This window comes from Drosophila teissieri, chromosome 2L (assembly GCF_016746235.2).
Source record: "Drosophila teissieri strain GT53w chromosome 2L, Prin_Dtei_1.1, whole genome shotgun sequence".
In the NCBI taxonomy this organism is placed as follows: Eukaryota; Metazoa; Arthropoda; class Insecta; order Diptera; family Drosophilidae; genus Drosophila; species Drosophila teissieri.
In genome coordinates this window covers 6,318,161-6,333,553 of record NC_053029.1, presented here as the reverse complement: position 1 = coordinate 6,333,553, position 15,393 = coordinate 6,318,161, and the positions used below count along the sequence as shown (strand labels likewise).

At 47.4% G+C, this 15,393-nt stretch overlaps 1 protein-coding gene across 1 annotated transcript in view; it reads right to left on the bottom strand.

Moving 5' to 3' along the window:
• The window catches only part of LOC122618824, a 30,484-nt gene that overhangs the window by 3,963 nt on the left and 11,128 nt on the right, over nucleotides 1–15,393 (bottom strand). Inside the window, exons 2-8 of the mRNA XM_043795412.1 lie at nucleotides 14,474–14,730; nucleotides 12,284–12,389; nucleotides 8,133–8,364; nucleotides 7,915–8,062; nucleotides 3,182–3,361; nucleotides 1,232–1,371; nucleotides 922–1,129 (exon numbers count right to left, since the gene is read on the bottom strand). Coding sequence (XP_043651347.1) covers nucleotides 922–1,129; nucleotides 1,232–1,371; nucleotides 3,182–3,361; nucleotides 7,915–8,062; nucleotides 8,133–8,364; nucleotides 12,284–12,389; nucleotides 14,474–14,702 — 1,243 coding nt within the window. The 5' untranslated portion in view covers nucleotides 14,703–14,730. The remainder of the gene's footprint in view (nucleotides 1–921; nucleotides 1,130–1,231; nucleotides 1,372–3,181; nucleotides 3,362–7,914; nucleotides 8,063–8,132; nucleotides 8,365–12,283; nucleotides 12,390–14,473; nucleotides 14,731–15,393) is intronic.

Below are 15,393 nucleotides of genomic sequence, written 5' to 3'. Positions count from 1 at the left end.
CATTTCGAAAACCTTTTCTAATATTTTCGCTAGGCATTCAGCTTATTTCCCACCCCTAGCCCGTCTAATTGACTTATAAAAACGGAGCTGCATTCGATTTACGATCAACTTCCCTGCGTAAACGATTAGGTTCCCCTATCAGTGCCATACCAAATCCGAGTGCCATCTGCCGGAAAAGTGGAAAGTACAGGAAATCCCTATTCATGCGGCACGCTCTATTGAGCTCATCAATCATGAAACTTACATATATCCCCGTGCCCTATTTCACACCTAACAACGGAGGGATTTACGTGGATTCTCCACCGAAAACACAATGAATTTAAGCGATCTTTGGTTCACTGACCGGAGCTGCAGTAATTGATGGAGGGTTGAATCTGGGGATTCAGCCCCTTGAATTGTGGAAATTTAAATCGGGACATGAATTGTCCATGGATATTCATGGAAAAATAAGCTGAAATCTGTATAGTTGTAGCTACCCTTGAGTCTCCGCTTGTTTACATTTTGCAAGCAGACGGGTTTTGCGCATTCAATTGACTTTAGTTTTCCAGCCAGAGGAAAATGTTTGTGTTCGTTTATCTCGGTGCCTTTCCCAATACCTCCACTCCCCTCCCTCTGCAGTCCATTGTTATTGGCCAAAATGTTGGAAAAATGTTTTATCCCCTGTTAGGAGTAATGCACTGCTCCTCCCCCCAAATCCATCAGCCCTTGGCCCTCAGCTCTTAGCCGTTGTGTTGTCGCATAATCGAGAGCTCGAGAGTGAAATGAAGCTGAAAAATGCATTTGTACGTATGCAATTCCATTTCCTCCAGCCACCTGCCTCACTTGGCAAATGCAATTCTCTGCAATTCACTGCAATTCACTGCAACTCATTGCGATTCTGTGCCAGATTCATTCGTTTCTACGTCTACGTGCCACACTTACCGGATATAAAGCTGATCTCGGAGAGCATAATCCATTTGACGGCAAAGTACAAATTGATTTTCAAATATTTGCCCACCCGGTGGTGCAGCTTGATGGTCACATCCCTCGCATGATCCATTATGGTATCGGGCATATAGGAGAACTGCACGGGTTCACCCGAGAAGTAGCGACCTCCGATGCTGAAGAATACCTTGGCATGCACAAATACCTGGCAAGGATATGGAATATGGGATATCATTTAGTTAGTTAGCAAATAAATAACGAATTTTTGGCTATTAATATTTCCAAAAAGACTAGAATGCGTGCTCACCTGAACATCCTTGGTGAACATATTGTTTGTGTGCAGCACGATGGCACTGAAATTGCGCACCGTATCGAACTCAAAGACTATTTCAACCGGTTTTCCCAGCAGTCCGGGCGTATCGTTACGCCAGCCAATCCATTCATAACCTGAAATGAATAAAAACCCATCAAAATGAAATAAAATGAACATTTTCCCCAATGTGGGGTTTGTGTGTGGGGGGGAAATCAATAGAGCAGCCCTGCGGAGGACTGACATGTAAAGCTATTTAAGTCCCCAACCTGGCATTGCCAATGGCACATTTGGGGTGAAGTTTTCCCCAAATGCCCCCAAAACAAATAAATGCTCACGGCAGGCGCACGAAAAGGGGGTTTTTTCGGGTTGGATTCGGTGTGGGTTTGGGTTCTGGGTCTGAGTTCTGGGTCTGAGTTTGGGGTCTGACTTTGGCTTGTTGGTCGGTAGGAGGGGGTAGACTCTGTGTATAACTAGAAATAATGGCCAATGCGACATTTAAGCCATTTTTTCAGCCGCTGCCTTGTTTGCGTGGCCCTAATTTCAGTGGGGTAACGGGAAACGGGGGTAACGAGTCCCCTACGTGGGGGGCTTAGAGAAAGGACTTCAGGGAAGTGAAGTTGCCCTTTTCCATCCAACGTACAGAAATCATGCAATATTAGCTTGCAGCCACTATACATATGCTTATGGGATTGGAGGGCAAGAGCTAACCAGAATTTATAGAATGCCCCCTTTGGGGCATGCAACATGCCACCACCAGCCAGCCAAGCGGCGTATTGATTCCCACTTATAATGCAAATAAGCGCAAGACGAGCAAATAGTTGCCATAAAAGCCGAGTTATGGGAGTGCCGGGTATTGGAGTCGGCATCGGAATCGGAATTATGCGCCGGAAACTTTGCCGTTGCAATGCGTTTGGGTTTACGACTCCGTCTCCGTCTCGAGCTCGTCTCGAATTTCCGCAGACACAGCGACTGCATGTCTAATTGTCCAACCGAACTTTGCTCCTGCGTATAGTTCTCGATTCTCAATAATTTCGATTATTGGCCATTTGCCAATGTGGCATGGGGCATGTGGCAAGGGGCATGGGGGGCATTCAATGGAAGTCGCGGGGCGGGGCGACATGGAAAAATATAAACTGGCTGGCTTCGCAAATTCCAGAACTTTTGCATTTTTGGGGCGGAAATGAATGCCAGAGTTGCCATAAATTATCAACTATGCATAATGTTTACATTTTTTACTGCCGCCTTTCGGCGCACGAGATATGGGTGAAAGGGGGATAGGGGGGAGTAGGGGCGTGGCAGTCTATATCTTGGCCTGGTATCCGGCAAGTTTTACTGCGACGCCAGCAAATGGCCCAAAGTTATTATTTATTTTTGCTTATTGTGTTGTGCAGTCAAATTATTGGCGCGGCCGAACTTTTCCCCCATCGATGTTCAATGAAGTGAGCTTTCGGCGGCGCATTGGGGGGTCAGATTGGAGCCCATGCTTCGCCCGTCTCTGAACTTTTGTCATTATTCGATGTTAATCAGTTTTTTTCTGTTGCCATAAATCTTTTCGGTTTCAATGGGCCATCGCCGCACTGTGGGCATGGAGAAATGGTTCTTAAATGGGTGAAAGTGTCTTATTGAGGGGGGAAAGTACTCGAAGATTGCAAGATCTAGAACTAAATATTGGTTTCTTCTGCTATTCCTAATATTATGGCATCCAAATTCTACAACTTCTATGGTTTTTTCTTCTAACTTGCACCACAGTGCTTCGTGTGAATTTGTTAAGAGAAAGTTATGGCTGCGGAAGGCAAACCTTTTAGACTCATAGTTTTCAGTTTCAAACGGAAAACGGAAAACGGATGGGCCAAATGGGACTGTTTTAGCCGAGAAAATTTCTCATATTTTCGGGCGAATTAATGCAAAAGTTTCGCGCCAGTGGCAAGTGGTTCAGTTACTCACCCTTTCCGAAGCCATGGATGTCGGTGCGGAAGTTATCCTTGCCCTTCTGCCCATCCACCAGCTGACCAAGTCCGTCCACATAGCGATCGCCCTGCTCGTTGCCATCGTAGGTTTTGTCCGACAGATCCACCTCCATGCCGCGTTGCACGCCCTTCGGAATGCTGTACGACACGATGCCCTCTGAAAATGGAAAGGAAATTTAAATTTCGAGTGTGGAAATTCTGGGAAAAAACTTCAGTGAAAAAACTTTAAGACTAAAATAAGGAAAATAACGAAAACAAGGAAACCCGAGCTGCCGACTAAGGGGATTGAATGCGAGATGGTTGGGGAAATCACACACAAGACATGTCAAATACTCGTTACGCGTCACGTGGGTAAGACAAATGTCTGACAGAATGCACAGTTCTGTGGCAGAGCTCTACACTCAGCCAAAAATCGGTACTACAGAGGCTGAGAGACAAGGACGAACTTGAAATTTATTAATATTAAGAGCTGGCCCTGCCTCAACTTTGAGCTACAGTGTAGCTGCCTCCCTAAAACCGCGCTAAATTAAAAGTTTCCACTGCGCACTCACTTCCCCAAGAGAAGACGAGGGAGGCATTCGGTGAGCTGCCCTTGGAGGTGTGGAGGATATTGAGTTACTTGAAACATAATTTCGTTTTGTGGCCACTTTAGAAGCACCCCCCCTTGTCTGTCATTCGGTTTCGGTGGTTATGTTGGGCATTAATCGAAGGGTATCGAGCAACTTGCTGGGTATAGTTTTTCAATGTCAAAGTCAAGCGTATTACTCTGCGTCTTGGGTGAGTCATGGGTTGTGGGGGATTAGTCGCAGTAAGCCAAAGTGCGCAGTGGAAACCAAGTAGCCGAAAAGCTAGGGCTTCAATTCACCGACTAAGGATACCAATCGGCCGGCACTCGCCAACAAACACCTGACACTAATTACAAAATCGAATGCTTGCCCCCCCAAAAAGACAATTAGATCAGATCCAGAAAAGGAAAAAACCAACAACTCGGGGTTGCCAGGCACTCGATATAATTATACCCTGGCCAAAATGGTGTGCACCGTTTGAAGGGGGGAAAACGCCGGCACACGTTTAACTAATTCACTAGAATTTCTATTTCTATTTACACAAGCGGGTCACGTGGTACACACAGGACACCCAGACAAACAAGCTCGCAGGATAGACAGTCGTAGGAATTTTCCAATAATTACCAAAAATCACATAATTACACGTAATTAGGGAACTCCCACGCACTGCGTATGCACACATGAACTCATGCCTATGTGGATAATGATGATGGGGCGCTCAGGTGGGCAAACGACCCTTATCCGATCATGATACGGAATATGGAATAAGGGATATGGGAGTGGGTGGGAGTGGGTGGTTCGTTCGTTCGAACGAAAATATTAATTATTATTCAAGGCCTTCGGACTGGCTCGCTTAATTACATGAATTACGACGCAGCCGGCAGATAAGAGCTCCACCACATTCTCCGCCTGCTGCTGCGACACGATATTAAGCCGAATGTAAACGTTATATGGCATATTTAATTAACTGCAAAGACATTCGGGGCAACGCGTTTTACAATTGCCTCGCTGCGACGAAGTTCACGCAATGCCAGCTCACGGAGCTCATGGAACTCATGGAGCTCATGGAGCACATGGAGCAGCCATGGAACTCATGGAGCTCATGGTGCAACCATGGAGCACTGGGGGGCAGCAGGATGAATGCCTCCACCTCCGCTGTCTGTGTGCCTCGTTATTCGCGTGCCTGCATGCGATCCTTATTTGCGTGTCGCGACTCATGCGGCCGAAAAAAAAGTGAGCAAAGTAAGGACAAGTCCTTGCTTAAGTGCGTGGAGTTCTGTTTTTTGTTGTTTTTTTGCCTGTATTTTTTGGTCGCCAAGACAGCGAGCAACTGCAATACATAAAATATATAAAATGTAATTTTTCTCCGCCTTTCTTGGATGTGGCACGCAAGCCAACGGTAACGGCAACGGCAGCGGCAACAATGTCAACGCGCTTCTGGCTGATGACTCAAATTGAGGAGAGGATATATCCAGATGGATGGCTGAGTGGTCCCAGTGGACTGGCCGGAACTCAAAGGGAATTGGAAAGCAGCCTTAAGTGTGGACAAAGCACTACCCATTTAGCTACACCCACCTGGCTGGCAGCTCTACTTTCAATTGCCCAACCTCTCTTCAAGCTGGAAAATTTCTTCAGCCCGCCGTGCGTTTCAACACCAAGATAGTGAGCTAGTGACTGGTGACTGGTAATGCCCCAAAATGGTCATAAATTATGGGCCCCTCGAACAGTGGGCTCCATAAATCCCCGACTTAACGCTAATCAGTTGCTGCATTTATAATGCACTTGGAGCATATGCAAACCCCATTCCCCATTCCGATTCGACGATATCAAGCGAGCTGTTGTTAAATCGTAACAAATTCCAGCTTAGCCACGCTTTGGATGTCAATGTGGGGAGATAATCTCTGGCCGCTCTGGCCTGAACCCTATTTTTAACGATTGTGGCGCTTTAACCCTAAGTCGTATGCTTCGGGAGCGGCACTAGGTGAGGCCAAAGCGGCCATTCAGATGCCATCGGTCTCCGAAATTTATGGCCTGAATTTATAAACAATTATGATTCGATTCGGGCATGTTTTCGAGCAGATTAATGATCGCGTAATGAAATCGACGCGACCACAAGCAGGAGATTTATTGATTTCTTCGCCCACTGTCCGTCCGTCTCTCTGTCCGTCCGTATCCCTGTCCGTCCGTATGAGCGTCTGGCACCTGTCTAGACCCATCTGCTGTTGTGCCACTGTGGCCATTGTGGCCCACTCTGGGCACAACAATCCATTCCCATCTTATCTTGTTTAATTTGCATATGAAATGCGCCATGTCGGCTCTCGTGCTCACATTCCCCGTGGCAAATCAAATGATAGTCCGCAAAATGTGAGCGGTCAGGAAGGTTTGCATGTCTGCCACATCCATATACACATTACCATCTACCATCCACATTCACATATCCAAATCCAAGTCCCCCTTTTCGGCGCTAATGGGCGTGTCCGCCCAGTTCCAGTCCGGCTCCCGCGCACACAAATGGCGCCACTTATCAGGGGAGCTCGTCCCATTCCCAGGGAGCCAAGTTCGTAGTTTCCAGTTCCTACCACCCTCGCAGAAGTCCCGGCTGCAAACACTGCGTTAATTTACGGAATAATTTTCAACTTCCGCGCCTTTTTCCGCTCCTCGGGGGAATTGTGGGACTTGGGGCACTACAAATTGTCATTAGGCGCGTTTCGCTGGCCAGTTCTGTGCGATTGCCGCTGCTGGCGGCGGTGGAAGAGTCTCTGCCCAGCCTATGGAAATCATAGAAAAATTTGTTTGTCCAGACTTGTTTCTGGCTCGTGCACTACTTGACAATTGCGTGCAAAACATCGACAAAGTAAAGGTTAGGAGCAGCCGACCAGGTTGGTTGGTCATGTTGTTTGCGTACACTGCGAAAAAGTATGGCTCTTCACCTGCCATTTAAATCATCCTAAGGATGCAGTGATGGCCGTAAGTCGGTAGCGATCTGATAGCAATGAATATTACTAATTAGATATCACATTTTAAATCTGATGTTACATTGTAAGCTCGTAATTTTAGCAGTGCATTAAGTTGTTTTGGAGTTTTCATGTTCTTTTTCCATTTTTTTTTTTTTTTTGGTTATCGGACGACAGACGGGGACATGGTGTTCAGCGTGCCCGGCATGTCGTCGTCTGGGATTTCGATTTCGGTCGGGTCTAGCCAGGAGAATTGGATTGCTTGGTTGGGTATTGGTATGGGATGTTTTTCCAACGTCTGCACGCGATATATATTTCAAGTACAGTGCTCATGGCGTTGAAGAGAAGAAATCGCGACCGTCAAGTTGCGGTGCCCATATGTTGGGAAAGAATCAGGAATGCGCTACACTTGGTTCCACGGAGCGTAGCAGTCACCTTGATTGGATTACGTGGTTCGGGCCCGACCCCGACGTTGCCTGCATATTCCTTGTTATGTGGTGTTTATAGTTCTCTGACTTGGGGCATGGACTCGCCTGTGGGTCATGCCACATTCGGGGGAGACTTTGAGGGCTTTCGCGGAACAAGCGCATAAAGCGGTAAATAAAGTCTAAGGGAAATAAAGTCCAATGGAAATAATGTCTAATGGAAATAAAGTTTAATGGAAATAGAGTCTAATGGAAATTATGAATTTTTAGGGGCGTCTAAGTTTGCTGGCACATGGTAGTCAAATAAACAGAACTTGCAGTGAACTAAATGGTTTCCTTACGCTAAAAACTAAAGTACTAAAGTACTTTTCTAGTGTTATGCATTAGATGCGAATGTTTAGGGGGACTGACACTTTAGCTATTTAAAGTGGCTTCGAATCGGAGATCATGCCAAGCCTTATAAGCCATCTGGAACTCGAGCATCTGGACACTACGCACTCCGCACTCCTCACTCCCTGCTCAAAGCAAATGCCATGCCACGAGTGTCCACAAGCCAATCGCGCGAACACTTAAGCCGCTTTTGCTCCTCTAATTGCAAACAGGCTGCCCCCTCGGGTTTTGCGGCATGATAAATTAGCGCTGACACTAAAACCCTGTTAGCCCCTCCACACTATCATTGCTCATGTCGCGCTCCTATCGCCTCCACACTACGATTCGGATTTGCATTCGTATGGAGATTCCCCTGGACTGGACGAGTGGACTCACCTTCCCACGGGCAGCCGACGATCTCGGCGCGCAGACAGACGGTGCGATCGTACTGGCCATACGGATAGATGCGGATCTTGGAGGCGAAGATGATCGGCTGCAGGGCGTTCTCCACCTCGCTGTATGTGTTGATATTGCCGGGCAGAATCTGTTGAGTAGGGGAATGGGATTAGCTTAGCTGGCGGAGCTCCTTCACTTGGTTCACTTGGGAGACCTACCTCCTTGCCCTGGATGTTCTTCCAGCGCTGCCACTTGTCGAAGCCCGGTCGCCAGTACTCCAGGACATAGGCCTCGGTGTACTCCTGGCCCTGACCCTTGCCAAAGCGACCCTGGGTGCGGATCGCCGTGATCACGTGCGTCTGCAGCAGATCGACCTGCAGGTACTCCTTGAGGGCATTCGATACCATGTGCTTGGGGCACCAGGCTCCGCCGTTGTTATCGGTTTTCAGTCTGCAAGGAGAAAGAGAATGCAGACGGCACAAGTTGATTAATCAGGCTCCCTCTACAGTAGTCGCTAAAAACCAGTTGGTGAGTGGGGTGAAGGGGGAATTTTTATAAATTAATTGACATTAAGCGTTCGGCACCACATGGAGCCCCCCTTTCCACTCAGCCCCCAGCCAGCCAGCTGCCCCAATCGCAACCACTGGCGTTTGTGGTGCGTCGTCTGGCAGCTCGTCTCGTTCGTTAAGCTGTTTGCGGTTTTAGACACAGCAGGATGTTGTCTGTGTAATTAAGGATTAATTTAACCTATTCCCGGACGGACGAACAGACGAACTTTAAGCAATTTTCAGCCCCTCTGCCAAAAGCCATCGATACGTTAACCACTACTACACTGTCGACTCTTGGTTTATATTTCAATTAAGTTTTACATGCTTGATTGCATTTCGGCTGCCTTAATGCCCGGCCATTACTCATGGGCCTGCTACCAGGCATAGGCATGGGCATCGGCATAGGCCTAGACCCACTTCGATCCCAGTCAAGTAAAGTCAAGTCAAGTGACTTGGTGTCGGAGTTGTAGCTGGAGTTGGAGCTGGAGTTGGAGATACTCCTGGCCTCCTGTCGTCGTTGGCTTCGTGGCAAATTGCTTCATTTGCTCGGTCGCTCGAACCTGCGGCTGCCAGCGGGCTATTGGAATTGAATTCGATTGCGTTGTTTATTTGCCGGCCAACTGGGTTTTTAAGTGCATGCTGGGGGACTGGGAATCTCTAAAAAAACTCTACAAAAAAATGTTCATGCAACGCCCCTTGCCTCGGGCGAATGGCCATTAGTAGAGCGCTTCCGCGTGCATTGAGACATCGTTTAGTTGCATTCGCATAGAATAGCCATGCAAATGAATCACTAAGAAGCCTTCTCGCCCAATACACATGCCAAATACCCCGTAGAAGTGTGTCTCGAGTGGATAAAAGCGAGGCGCTGGAAAATTGTAATTATATTACTCCCACAGTCGGGCAGAAAGGTCAATTTAATCTTCATAAAATAAGGTCCTTTCTTTCTTTTTTTTGCCCAGCAGTCCAGCCCTCAAAGGCAGGCAGCAAACAAGGCAGGAAAAAAAAGAAAGAGTGGAGAGCGGAGCAAACAAACATCATTTAAAATGCTAATATCCGCAGTGATGTGCCTTTCAACTTGACTTTAATTATTGTTATTGCCGGAGTTAACAATCTGCGCCACCGTCGACTGCTCATTCCGAGCGCTGATGGACTGGCTAACTGCCTGTGCCTGTGCTGGCCCGCAGGACTCCAAACATCTAATCGCTGCGAGGTTTTGGATTTTTTCCCTTCTCATCGCCGTAATATGTAAAAGGTTGTAAACGTAATGGCCTGGCTATGGCGATGGTGGTGGACGATGGGCGCGGTAATGAAAATCAAACAGCGCCAACTGTCATTAAACTAATCTCCGTAATTCAATAGCCCCAGACGGGACGACGGGACCACAAGCCGTCATCGTAGTCATCGCAGTCATTGCAGTCATCTCATGGCCTCCCGAGGACCCCGATCCCCATTCCGATCACCATCCCGATCCCCGGCAGCAATTTCTCGTAAGTGCATGTTGAGACCCCCTCTCCATTCCACGACGGAATGAATTACGTCGAGTTCCTTTCGAGCACATCTTTGCGAGCTAGTTAGTCTAGTTAGGTAAGTGCACGGCAGCCGCAAATTATAATGCTGCCTGCACTTTTGAACTTTACTGGGTTGACTCTGTGGAACTTTCGGCTAAGCAAATTGCAGTTCGCCTGATTGGGCATGCCGGCGAAATTGTGAGTTGCGGCTTGGGGATTGGGGTTCGGAGTTTGGGGGTTTGGGGGCTTGGAGTGGGCAGAAGATCGAAAGACAAAAGAGAAAGTTGCTGGCAGCGCGGAGTTGGAGTGGCAAAGTGTTTTCTAGCACTGCATAGTTGCGCCACCCAAGGGGGGAAATTAGTGTAAGGTGAATTGGGGAAAAGTTCTGCAACTTCAACTGGAGCACTCTTTAATTGGAGCTCCAAGGAGTAAGAAGCAAGGAGCTCCGCTTAATAAATACATATATATATATCTCCTTCAACATTTTCTCCGCGGGCACTTAGCCGCCGAGGAATCGCAATCTGACATCGTCTGTCAATCGGATTCACTTGGCGGTCCCACGGACCCTCGACTGCCAATACCCCACATCCACATCCACGGCCACGAATTCTGAGATCTCCCCACCTCCCACCAACATTCAGGTGATTCAGTTTGCTGAAGAGTCTGCCCGCATGGCAAACTTATCGCTGCCCCAGTCCGATCTCAGCTTTCGTGCCCCGTCCGCTGCTCAAATGGTCCTTAGTACAAATTCCGGTTAATCTGCCACAGAATGGGGAAAACGAAAAAAAGAGGCGAACACAGCCAAATATATTTTGTTTATCTCCGACGTGCTCAACACGCGTTGTCTTTGTGGTTATATTTTAGTACCGCCATAAAGGGGTAATGTTAATGATGCCTTTGTGGTGGTGCTGGTTGTATGGTGTGTGTTGTGTGGTGTATGGTGCTTTGGTGTGTGGTGTATGGTGTGTGTGGTGCTTGGGTTGTCAGTCAGCCCTGCTCCAGAGTGTTTTTTAAGTGCATGTCTATAAAGGCGGACAGACGGCGATTCTTGCGGGCCAGGCACTAAAAGAAGGGCTAAGAATGGATCTTCACCTTCGCCGCGCACTGTCCGTCGCTCAGTCCGTCGAATGTGTTTGCATTGATTTCTGGCCATAATTCATGCGGTAATTGACATGTTTATGGCCACGAGCATGCTGGCCCACTCCGCCAAGATATTCCATACTAATTACACGACAAGTCAAGCCCATCTGATGGTGTCATCAATCACGGCACTGCTCAACTGCTCAACTGGTCAGTGCAATTGCGAAACTTCCGCCTCAATCTGTGTCCCGCATCGCCTTACTTGGCACTTCCTGTCCAAACCCCTGGCTATTCCATACAATCCGCAGACCAGCAAACCCGTTCCAATGGCCCTTCTGTTCGGAGGCGACAATAAAATGTAAACAAAGCCGAGGAATGGAAATTAAACCAAACTCGTCGGTGGAAAACCAATCGTCTTCCACTCCAAACCTCGATTGGTTGTCACAAACTCGCTTGCACTTTGATCGCAACTCCAACTGGGATTGAAAACGAGTTTGTGCATTTCGGAAATTGCATTTAATTAGCTGGGCAAAAGGGCTGGTGAACCTTTCTTCGGCCATCGACTGCTGTCACATCCATTAAACGCCGGCATATTCATGAAGAGATTTTCCATCAGCGGTTGGGATGATCTTTCATGGCTGAAATATTATCTCTCGCTTAATCGACAGATATGCAAAACTGGCGATGGTATTTATGGGAGTTCGATTTCGGCGCTTTGTATCCGGAGTCCATACTACTCGTACTGGTATTTTGATGGGCAAACTGTTTGTGTCATAATGTAAATAACGTTGTCATTGCCGAGCCGCTGGAGCGGTGGCCAAAGTTTTCTATTTTATTGACTTCGCCTTATCGCCTAACGAAGTTGTCTATAAAATTAGCAATTAAATGGACACGCAGGCCAGCGGCATCGCAGATAAGCCCCATCCTCGACTTTTCCATCGTGGGGGTTAAATGGTTAATGAGCCGGGAGCTGTGGCAGCTGCGGGGTTCCCAATCGTAAACCAATATAGAGTCGTGTAATCTCGAAACCAGATCGCAGCCGATATCGATGATGAGTCTTAAAAGCCCAATACTTTGGTGCTGAGAAATTCAGCAAGGAGTGCTTACTGCTTAGTACTAGTTCGTGGAACCCGTTCTTTTGATTCTTTTCCCTGCCCAGGTACTTTTCCTTTGACCTGCAGCTTTAGGCCAACCTCTTCCATCAGTTTTGGCCATAGTTCTGGGCCAGCTTACCTTGCATGCTGAGGTCCAACGAAGCCCATGTCATGAGCCGAGCTCGCTGTGATTTGAGCATCTGTTATGAGTAACGACTCCATGCCCAGGGGCACATTGCACGTGGCTGGAAATGAGAGGAAATCGTATTTTTAACGTTAATTAATGACGACGAAAGCATTTAAATATAGAGCCCATGCATTGTGGTCTGCGCAATGCCATCGAATATATCAAAAAGGCCTCAAGTGTCAGTTTGAGTTTGACGCTGCTTGTAAATGCCCATGTCTGTCGCATTTGCAGCCATCTCCCGCCTTAAAGAATATCGCATTTTGAGTCAACGAAGCACTTAATCATTGCCAAAGTCAGCTCTGGACTGGTGGAACGTCAACTACCTTACTTAATTTATGGCCCACCAATTGCACTCGCCCTCCCATTTGCCTTTGCTTTGATATGGAGGGAGTCCTGAGGAGCACCGCCAGAATCCTGCCTCTGACAGTCGCCCGCTGACATTTTCGACAGAATCAACACTGATTTGACATGACTTTTGTTGCCCGTGCCCAGCAGGCTCACCACGGACCAATCCCATTCCCAATCCCAATCCCACTTTTGATCTCGTCCAGAGCAAGGTTGCGTGCATTCGTTTAGAAGTTTATAAATAATCACACGGCAAAGTGAGCGGACTTCTCAGGGGGAGAAGTCAGCCAAGCAATTCAAAGTGAGCTCTGTGATGTGGATGTTACTACGTACATATGTACACTACTGCGTACACTGAAGTGTAAATGAATCTTATTTTTAGGTCTTTTGACTGCCCAAGTTAATTGCAGCTCTGTGGGACAATATTATTTGCCATTTTATATTCAGAACTCGCACCCATACTGCATATGTACAGAAGAGCATAGTGTGTGGTATATGGTCGCCAAGTTTTGCCATTCCCATCGAGAAGTTAGCTTCCAGTGCATTCACACTTGATTGGGTTTGATAGCCGGCTACGCAAATGAAGAGCGAAGTGCTCGGATGCTTGGATGCCTAGACGCCTGGATGCTTGGATGCCTGGATGCATGGGCCAGGTTGGGTCAAAAGCCAGAGCTCACACCCCGACTCTCAATCCGACATGCACTGCATATTGCAAGTGCATTCACTTGGAAAATTGTTGCATGTTTTGCTAACTCAACTCGCTTCGATGTGTCTAGCCCCAACAACAACAACAACAACAACAGGAACAACAACCTATAGCAGAGTGCTCCTTTGGCATGTGTTTGCTTTTCTGGCGGGGATTGGAATGGGGATAAGTGCAAATATTGCTAGGGAGTTCTGGGTTCTGGAACCCGAAATGAACATGTTTATAGATTCGTATTTATGTATTTGGCTTGCTTGATTAACTATAAATATTATGGCAGCAAGATTTCATTTTCCTAGCTTGCTTGCTTGGTGCGGCATATTGTGTCAGCAGCTGAAGTTGCAAGTTGAATGTCTTCAATGGATGTCTATGGAATGTGGCATTGATGGCACCAAACTTTCGGGCTTATTTTCGTACTATTCGATTCACAGTTTCCCTCTTCCGGCATTGTAATTATTGTAATGAAGTTCCGTTTTGGGAAATCAATGAGGCAGCTCCTTCCAGGCCACTGCTTTTGCCCTTAGCCCCCAGGCACAACTTTTGGGGACAACTTTTCACTGGCCACCGCCTCTCGTGTGAGTGGCACGGAGTTTATGAGCCGCCGACATGCGATGGCCATTGAAATGGGACGTAATCCTAAGCCAGTGCGCTATGGCTTCATTAAAGCAGACTCCCATGCTGCCATGCCAAACCATACCATGGAATACCATACTATGGAATACCAAGCCATGCCTTAAATGCGGCATAAAAATGTCAATATGCCTATTAATGAGCTGGAGTTGGAGCCAGGAGCCATGTGGCCAACTTGGAGAGCCAGCAGTGGCGCTGCTGTCCAGTTGTCCAGTTATCCAGTTGTCCAGTTGAGGACTCCCCGCGGAGTGCAGTCTTCTGGCTTGGCAGAAAACCCCAACTGCGTCGCCTGTCGCGAAATGACGGGCCGCAACAAAAATGCTTTCAATGTCAATTAAATAAATAAAGCCAAGCACACAAGGCCGCCACCCATCAGCGATGCTCATCTTGGGCATTTATCTGGGCATCTTGATATATTCGTGGGGTTATGCCTTCTGACTTCTGGACTTCACCCAGGTACTCACCGATATCGAATGCCATCGTCGTCGGCGCGTTGAGCATTAAGCAGCCGCTGGCGATCACCAGCGTCCAGAGACCGAGCGTCCAGCGGGGGGCGCGGTTTGGTGGGCGGGGGGCAGCGGCTGTGGGCGTGGTTGTGGTTGTGGGTGGTGAGCGGGTGGGGTGGGAAAGGCACTGGCGGGAGAACATGCTGATGTTGCTGGAGGTCGCTTCACTTGGCGACGTGTGCTTCATGGCGGTGATTCTAGAGTGGCAGTGAGATCTGGAATGAAGAAAAATAAACCATTTAATTAAATTTAAACGGAAACATGAAATACTAAAGTGATAAAGTGATATGACAATAGGTTATAGGTTTAAACGATCAATTTGCTGTGATAAAGATTTTAGGCTAAATGCTACAAGCGTCTAACTCTATTTAAAGTAGAGTACAGGTTTTTGTACTCTTAAGAGAAGAAAGAAAGTTCGGAAAAAAGTTAAGAAGAAAGTTCATATAGAGTTAAGTTAATAGTAAATATTTGTTAAAACTTTGTATATATAGTTCGCAAACATTTCTTATTATCATGGAAATAAAGGGTTTAGATTGAACTCATTCATGGAGATTCCTCAAAAACAGTGATATATATCTACTAATTGAATGAATTTCTCTGCGTGTACTTTGCTCTCACTTCGGTTAGTTATCGCATCGTTCTGCTTTAACTGTGCTCGATTCGGAAACTTAATTGCCGCCAGAAAAGCCAAAAGCCTGCCAAATCTGCAACAGCCTGTAGTCATCCTCTGCGTTGACTTTTTCCTGCTCTCAACTTGGGGCGGCTTCAATGGATGCAAAGTGAATGTGCGTGACGAGTCAGGAGGCAGTTGAGCGGGAGGGGAGTTGTGGAGTTGGGGAAATGGGGAAATGGGAAAATGGGGTAGCCGGGGGATGACT